At 38.8% G+C, this 9,442-nt stretch overlaps 1 protein-coding gene across 2 annotated transcripts in view; it reads right to left on the bottom strand.

Moving 5' to 3' along the window:
- LOC124122918 (E3 ubiquitin-protein ligase TTC3-like) overlaps window positions 1-5,160 on the bottom strand; it is an 87,947-nt gene extending 82,787 nt beyond the window's left edge. For both annotated transcript variants that reach the window (XM_048401911.1, XM_048401912.1), the window contains exons 1-2: window positions 5,048-5,160; window positions 1,578-1,693 (exon numbers count right to left, since the gene is read on the bottom strand). In XM_048401911.1, coding sequence (XP_048257868.1) covers window positions 1,578-1,693; window positions 5,048-5,124 — 193 coding nt within the window. In that variant the 5' untranslated portion in view covers window positions 5,125-5,160. The remainder of the gene's footprint in view (window positions 1-1,577; window positions 1,694-5,047) is intronic.
- Window positions 5,161-9,442: the final 4,282 nt, after the last annotated feature.

The following is a 9,442-nucleotide window of genomic DNA, read 5'->3' as shown; positions in this document are numbered from 1 at the left end:
ACAACTTCAGTATGTGACTGATAGATATGCCAAGTTTCGATCAAATATACTGAATTGTTTTCAGGAAAAGGAAATGATTACGGACCGGACAGACGGATGGACGGATGGATGGACAGACTGGCTGATCGCTATATCACCCCGCATTATATGCCGGAGGGATAATAATAAACACATGACAAAAATTGCTATTTGAAATCACCTGATATACCGAGCATTGAAAAATGATGTTGTGATGTTGGAAAGATTGAACCTCAATTTACTGATATACCGGTAATACCACACACCCTGAGGTTGTGATATCTATCATGGATGTACGAACCTCAATTTACTGATATACCGGTAATACCACACACCCTGAGGTTGTGATATCTATCATGGATGTACGAACCTCAATTTACTGATATACCGGTAATACCACACACCCTGAGGTTGTGATACGTATCATGGATGTACGAAACTCAATTTACTGATATACCGGTAATACCACACACCCTGAGGTTGTGATATCTATCATGGATGTACGAACCTCAATTTACTGATATACCGGTAATACCACACACCCTGAGGTTGTGATATCTATCATGGATGTACGAACCTCAATTTACTGATATACCGGTAATACCACACACCCTGAGGTTGTGATATCTATCATGGATGTACGAACCTCAATTTACTGATATACCGGTAATACCACACACCCTGAGGTTGTGATATCTATCATGGATGTACGAACCTCAATTTACTGATATACCGGTAATACCACACACCCTGAGGTTGTGATATCTATCATGGATGTACGAACCTCAATTTACTGATATACCGGTAATACCACACACCCTGAGGTTGTGATACGTATCATGGATGTACGAAACTCAATTTACTGATATACCGGTAATACCACACACCCTGAGGTTGTGATATGTATCATGGATGTACTAACCTCAATTTACCGATATACCGTTAATACCACACACCCTGAGGTTGTGATATCTATAATGGATGTACGAACCTCAATTTACTGATATACCGGTAATACCACACACCCTGAGGTTGTGATACGTATCATGGATGTACGAACCTCAATTTACTGATATACCGGTAATACCACACACCCTGAGGTTGTGATATCTATCATGGATGTACGAACCTCAATTTACTGATATACCGGTAATCATGGTAATACCACACACCCTGAGGTTGTGATATCTATCATGGATGTATGAACCTCAATTTACTGATATACCGGTAATACCACACACCCTGAGGTTGTGATAAGATACATATCCTGATATTATGTTTGTTTGTTGTTTTACGCCGCACTCAGCAATATTCCACCTATATGACGGCGGTCTGTAAATAATCATGTCTGGACCAGACAATCCAGTGATTGATATCATGAGCATCAATCGATGCTCATGACAATCGATGACATGCATCAACAAAGTCAGCAAGCCTGACCACCCTATCCCGTTAGTCGCCTATTACGACAAGCATAGTTGCCGAAGACCTATTCTACCCCGGATCTTCAAGGGTCAAGGCCCAGTGGATTAACGAGCAATGATTAGAAAACAACTCACGATTGGTGGCCAACTTGGTGACTTCCTCTCCCTCCGAGGAGTCAACCAATTCCGGCATATCGTCCATGTCGCTCATTTCGCTGCTAGACGGATAATGCTCTTCCCTATCAGCTAATCTGGAAAAATGGTAAAGAAATCAGTGTTCATTCCAGCGTTAAAAGTACATTCCATCAACTTGGAAACAACCGAACTGTAATAGTGTTTTACCAGCGTTAGAGTGAGTGAGCGAGTATGGTTTTACGCCACTTTTAGCAATATTCCAGCAATATCACGGCGGGGGACACCAGAAATGGGCTTCACACATTGTACCCATGTCGGGAATCAAACCCAGGTCTTCGGCGTGATGAGCGAACGCTTTAACCACTAGGCTACCCGACCGCCCCTACCAGCATTAGAAATCGGCACTAGTCCTGTAGTCCTTGCCAAATTGCCCAATAGTTAAGGTATCATAAGGACTAGTAGACTTTAGCCATTATTAAGGGGTTTTGTTATATGTTATCATCATAAGGACTAGTGGACTAAAACTGTTAGTTTTTAACGCTGGTTTTACATAGAGTGCCATGGCCCATTGAAAAGGCTAAAATGGCTGCATTTGGAAATGGAGAAAATAAAGCATGGTCTTGCAACGTTCCAAATGACCAACACAATGATTAGCAACATTTTTTTCTCAATTTGGACAAATTCAAACATAAGCATTTGTATGGATCTCTCAACATATTGGCGATGAAAATCTCTTTTTGCTAAAAATAAAACAAAGGCTGAGTGATATGTATTCTCAAGAGTGGCATGACTCTATTTCTTCATCAAAATATCTGTCACATTATGCAAATTTGAAATCACTTTTACAGCCAGAATTTTACATCAGTAATCTCACGAATAAATCACTCAGGAGAGCATTTTGTAAATTCAGAATATCGCTACACGGTTTTAAGATTAACATGCTACGAAAGTCAAAACATACAAATGAAGACTTGAGTCTATATCTATGTACCCACTGTAAAGGGAGGCAATTAGAGGATGAATTTCATGTTTTCTTTATATGTTCAAAATATTCTTCTGTCAGAAACCACTATTTGCCTTGGTTATCCAATGTCCATCATGATAATCACAGTTTATGTAATCTACTCAACTCCAAAAATATCAACATTGTAAAGGCTTTGTCCTTATACTTAAATGATGTATTTAATGTGAAATAAGACTACTTGTATTTATTTTCCTGACATCACGTGACGCAGCAATTATTGTAATTGTAATTGTACTCTAGGCCACATGGCCCAAAATACTGAATAAAGAATCTTGATCTTGAATTCAAACATAATGCTCTTCCAAATCAGCTAATCAGAAAAAATGACAAAACAATTGGTGTTCATTTTAGAAGCTGCTAAGTGGGGCCAATTTACCCCCGACCTCCCCAAGAATTGGGGACATCTGTTTGTTTGTTGTTCAATGCTGCACTCAGCAATATTCCAGCCATATGACGGCGGTCTGTAAATAATCAAGCCTGGACCAGACAATCTAGTTATAATTATATCATGAGCATCAATCTACGCAATCAGGATACGATGACATGTATCAACCAGGTTAGTTTTGAATCGCTCATCTCTCGAAATATCAGCAATGACATCTGAACTGGTCGAAAAGGGTTATAGCACAAACGTCACCTCAGCAAAACGTCACCTCAGCAAAACGTCACCGGGCGAAAACGGCACATCGACTCAAGTGAAAACGGCACCTTATTATTTTTTTTACCTTAGTCAAATGTATGATATTAAACTTACATTGTAACTTGCAAACACCAATAATTGTGAGATGTTAAAACAAGTTTACATTAGAAATTAGCCACTACTCCAACTATAATATAAGGGTAACGCTATTTTTCAGGGCATTATCATTTGCAGAAGCCCGAGGTCTTCCATTAACTGCCCGACGAAGGAGCGCAGTTGAAAAGATTGAGGGCTTCTGCAAATGATCATGCCCTGAAAAATAGCGTTACCGTTATTATAGCTTAAATGGATGGAATTTGTTATCAAATAAAAAGAAACAATGTCGATTTTGAAACATTTACTGCAATCAACACGAATGTCACTGACCCACTTTTACACATATGGAAACGTCATAGAACAAACCAGATGACGTCACTATTGAACGTTACATCACCTTTCCCTATACCTATGACGTCACCTAACAACGGGCGTGAAAATGGCCCGTCGTCAAGTAATATGAGGGCATTATCAAGTTACAGTGGCCCGCTCATTTCTGATAACATGCGGGCGTTTTTATGATAATTCTATCCATTTTGGCTATAATCCAAATTAGCTTATACGTAACTCAACTTTTTGTGAAAACATAACATGCTTTGAACATAGACATTAAACTCACATCGTCTCTTACAAACACAAATAATTGTGAAATAAAACAAGTAAGAAATGAGCGTGATCTGATCAACACCTTTCAAGCCCAGTGGATCGCTCATCCCACCTTCTCTCCACGATCCTGGTCTGTGTTCAACATAGCTATCAGGACGAACAACTTTGTGGAAGGTAATAACAATACAAAAAGTTCAAATACAAATACATACAATTAAAACCGTTGTTATCGTTATTAATAATAGAGGTGCCGTTTTCGCCAAATGCGGTGCCGTTTTTGACAGAGAAATCAGTGACGTTTTGCTGAGGTGCCGTTTTAGCTTGCACCCGTTCGAAAACAGGGTATCGATACGTCAGGATATTTTAGATAACACTAAGTCAAATGTTTATTTTCAATTGATTCTTATAACATCTTTAGCCCAATTGATGTTAAACACGATAAATGTAGACTTGTGATGACGGATGAAAATGAAACTAGGAATTCCGATCATGTAATTTTAGCACAACATCGGCCATGTAATCCAAACACGTGACACGCGACAACCAGTGGCACAATTTGTTTGCAACAACCATGAACAAGTGTGAAGGGAGTTCCCCTGTTTCAGAAGTATCGTATTCTGCTTATAAAATGCCAGACAACCTGAAAAGCAAGTCATTGGAAGATGAAATGGGCCATTTCACATAAATATAAACATATGCTCAAAATATTGTATCGCATTTGCCATGATTTGTGACCTCAATCTGTCCTGAACTTTGTTCCAAAACGTGAATAATTCATACAGTATTTACCGTGACGATTATGTATAGGCCATTATGAATCAAGCGATCTTCTCATACACAGCTTATGCAAAAAAAATAGGGCAATAAACCAATTTCCCCGAGTAAAGACATCGGACCAAACCACTGCCCTAAGCGTGACCTAACCCCACTAATGAAACTTATCTCACATGTTTACAAAGTGTTGACGACACACGCGAAGCTACAACCCTCCCACCAAGAGACAAAGTCAAGGTACCATCGCTTACAATTCAACCGTAACACACAGGCTACATATAAAACAGTGGTCGGCACTGCCACATTAAACGCAACTTAAGAATCTCTTACCTTCTGTAACTTTCATATCCTGTTAGTAAATTCTCTCGCAAGATGGCGTCCGTGGCGGGACAAGGGGGATAACTCATGTTGCTTGGAATCAATATCTCTGTTCGCGTTGACGACATGACTGCACACAAAAGCTTGTTCAAACAGGTTTCGATTTTTTAATAAAGGTACAATAGAGTTATGACTTTATCGGCAGTAAGTGATCACATCGTGCATATATCTGTTTTAACCGTTGATAAAATGTACAAGGATGATTGACAGCTGTAGCTATCGATGTACTACAAAAACACAGATCGATTCTTTTTGTATATTATATATATACGTAGCACATGTCACGTGCACATGGCGTGCACTAGAGGAATACATATATAACAAGCAATCGTTGGTCACACCCTTGCATATGGTACTTGTTGCAGTGTTGCAGTTGCAATAAGTTTTACACGTTTACTTCCCTGTCCATGGAAGAGTAGAACTAGATCTATACTTTTTGTCTTAGTCGTAAAACTTGTAATAAGTGACATTGTTTAAACTGTGGCATTGTCTTTTGGGGGTACCGTACTTTATTGAATAGACGCCCGTCCTGAATACGCAGACGACGTATCTTACAGACTCGCGAAATGAATGAACGCTGCCTTAAAAGACGCCGTGTTAAACACATATAATGCCTTTACGTACTCAATAAATTAAGTGATATTGAATTGACAGCAAGAAAATACAAACAAACTACACACGTTTTATTCAAACTAAGCGTCCCATGGCAATTAAAAATGTTCACAGTCATTAAAAAATAGATGTCTGCCTTGAACCGGGTGAAAGACATTTCTGTCATGAATTGACCTCAAGCTGAGCGTCTATAAGGATTTACGACCCGTGTAGATCCGGGGTAGAATAGGTCTTCAGCAACCCATGCTTGCCGTAAAAGGCGACTATGCTTGTCGTAAGAGGCGACTAACGGGATGGGGCGGTCAGGCTCGCTGACTTGATTGATGCATGTCGTCGATCCCAATTGCGTGGATCGATGCTCATGAAATTAATCACTGGATTGTGCGGTTATAGACAGCTCTCATAAAGCTGGAATATGGCAGAGTGCGGCTTGCTGAATATATGAAAGAACGTCAAAACAACACTGTTGTTGCGGTGCTGTGTGTTGAAGCATCTTGCGAAAACGAATATAAAACCTCAATCTGAACGAAGACATATGGAAGTAGCGTTAAATTTAGGCATCCTAAATAGTAATGATATTTATCATTTAACTTAAGCATTTATCCATGACATAAGCTTATGACCTAAAAACATGTATGTCATGCCCCAATGACATAAGTATGCAACTTAGATATGCAAATTAGATAACCGGAAGAGGGAGCGGTTTGATTTGAAACTATATATTATAAATGAAGTTACACCAGAGATATAATCAGATTACACAGAATCGTTGTTGTTACCGTTATTAAAGTTTCAATTATTCTGCAAATGTCTGTTCAAGTATTTTGTTTAAAATAATCCGAGGAACTTTTTTTCTCAGCGAATTGTTTATTTTGGTTTACATGGCTATGGAACACATGTATCACTACGCACGATCTATACGTAAGATTTCGACAAGTTGCTGATGTTAATGTTTAATGCAATTATTCCTTAATTTGGAAGCAAAAATGTGAAAATGATAAATAGAATTCATCACTCGTGTTTTTTAATATGGGAAATATCAACCTCGTCCCGTTAATCGGTATTTGCCTCGCCAAAGGCTCGGCAAATACCGATTAACTAAGACTCGGTTGATATTTCCCATATTAAAAAACACTCGTGACGAATCCTCTATTTGTTTGTTTACTTGTTTTTCGGCGCACTCAGCAATAATCAAGCAGCATAACGACGGCCTCTAAATAATAGACTCTGGGCCAGACAATCCAGTGATTACCATCATGCACATGTATCTGAACCATAGGAATTCGACAAGCATCAGCCAAGTCAGTGAGCCTGACAACGCGATCCTTCTGGTCGTCTCTTACCAAAAGTATATACAGTGACACTTAACACTGAGCGAGATTTCTTAGTTCGCTATACACGTCGCTAATTAGTGATAAATGGGCTTGTCGGTGATCAGGTATCAGTTCGCTGTATCCGTTAGTTCGCTATAGAGAGTTCGTTATATACGTAAATTTTATATGATATTATATAGGAGATAAATCGGGGATTTTTTAACAGTTCGTTGTATCCGTTTGTTCGCTATATCCGTGTTCGTTATATCCGTGTTCTACTGTATAGTCTCCTCTCACGATAAGCTTGGGATGCTGAATATTCTCACCAGAAATGTTTACTTGTTTACTTGGGCTGAATACAAATCCTAAAGGGAATATAAATAATAGTGAATATAGACCCCATCTAGACTTTATATAGAGTAGTGGTGTTTTATTAGGAATGAAAATGGACCCCATAGGCATTACAGCTTGTACTGATATTTTATTGAGGATGAAGATAGACCCCATAGGCATTATAAACATTTGTGATGTTTTATTGAGGACGAAGAGGGACCCCCATAGGCATAAATGGAGGTGATGTTTTATTTGGTAATGAAGTTAGACCTTATAGGCATTATAATTTGTACTGACATTTTATTGAGGATGAAGATAGACCCCATAGGCATTATAAATAGTCCTGATGTTTCATTGGTGATGAATATAGACACCATAGGCATTATAAATACAGTAAACTACGGTTATAACGAACTCAAAGGGACTACTTATTTTAGTTCGTTATAACCGTAATTCGTTATAAGCATATATACAGCATAACTACAGCATATAGTCGGGACTAAAAACTTAGTTCGTTATATCCGTTAGTTCGTTATAAGCGTGTTCGTTATAACCGTAGTTTACTGTAGTCCTGATGTTTCAATGGTGATGAATATAGACACCATAGGCATTATCAATAGCAGTGATGTTTTAGTGGTGATGAATATAGACACCACAGGCATTATCAATAGTCCTGATGTTTCAATGGTGATGAAGATTGACCCAGTGGGCATTATGAATAGTAGTGATGTTTCAATGGTGATGAAGATTGACCCAGTGGGCATTATGAATAGTCCTGATGTTTCAATGGTGATGAAGATTGACCCAGTGGGCATTATGAATAGTCCTGATGTTTCAATGGTGATGAAGATTGACCCAGTGAGCATTATCAATAGTCCTGATGTTTCAATGGTGATGAAGATTGACCCAGTGGGCATTATGAATAGTCCTGATGTTTCAATGGTGATGAAGATTGACCCAGTGGGCATTATGAATAGTCCTGATGTTTCAATGGTGATGAAGATTGACCCAGTGGGCATTATGAATAGTAGTGATGTTTCAATGGTGATGAAGATTGACCCAGTGGGCATTATGAATAGTCCTGATGTTTCAATGGTGATGAAGATTGACCCAGTGGGCATTATGAATAGTCCTGATGTTTCAATGGTGATGAAGATTGACCCAGTGGGCATTATGAATAGTAGTGATGTTTCAATGGTGATGAAGATTGACCCAGTGGGCATTATGAATAGTAGTGATGTTTCAATGGTGATGAAGATTGACCCAGTGGGCATTATCAATAGTCCTGATGTTTCAATGGTGATGAAGATTGACCCAGTGGGCATTATGAATAGTCCTGATGTTTCAATGGTGATGAAGATTGACCCAGTGGGCATTATGAATAGTCCTGATGTTTCAATGGTGATGAAGATTGACCCAGTGGGCATTATGAATAGTCCTGATGTTTCAATGGTGATGAAGATTGACCCAGTGGGCATTATGAATAGTCCTGATGTTTCAATGGTGATGAAGATTGACCCAGTGGGCATTATGAATAGTAGTGATGTTTCAATGGTGATGAAGATTGACCCAGTGGGCATTATGAATAGTAGTGATGTTTCAATGGTGATGAAGATTGACCCAGTGGGCATTATGAATAGTAGTGATGTTTCAATGGTGATGAAGATTGACCCAGTGGGCATTATGAATAGTCCTGATGTTTCAATGGTGATGAAGATTGACCCAGTGGGCATTATGAATAGTAGTGATGTTTCAATGGTGATGAAGATTGACCCAGTGGGCATTATGAATAGTAGTGATGTTTCAATGGTGATGAAGATTGACCCAGTGGGCATTATGAATAGTAGTGATGTTTTATTTGGCTGACGATAGATCCCATTGGCATTATAAGTAGTAGGCATGTTTTATAGACTGAAGACTGACCCCCATAGGCATCATAAATAGCACTGATGTTTTATTGGCGATGAAGATAGACCTTATAGGCATTATAGATAGTAGTGGTGTTTATTAGGATAAAGACAGACCCACAGGCATTAAAGATAGTAGTGATGTTTTGTTGGTGATAAAAAAATCAAGATCATTATCTTGA

Source organism: Haliotis rufescens, unplaced genomic scaffold, assembly GCF_023055435.1.
Source record: "Haliotis rufescens isolate VD_foot unplaced genomic scaffold, xgHalRufe1.0.p SCAF_24, whole genome shotgun sequence".
Classification (NCBI taxonomy): Eukaryota; Metazoa; Mollusca; class Gastropoda; order Lepetellida; family Haliotidae; genus Haliotis; species Haliotis rufescens.
This window is presented reverse-complemented; position numbering and strand designations above follow the sequence as displayed.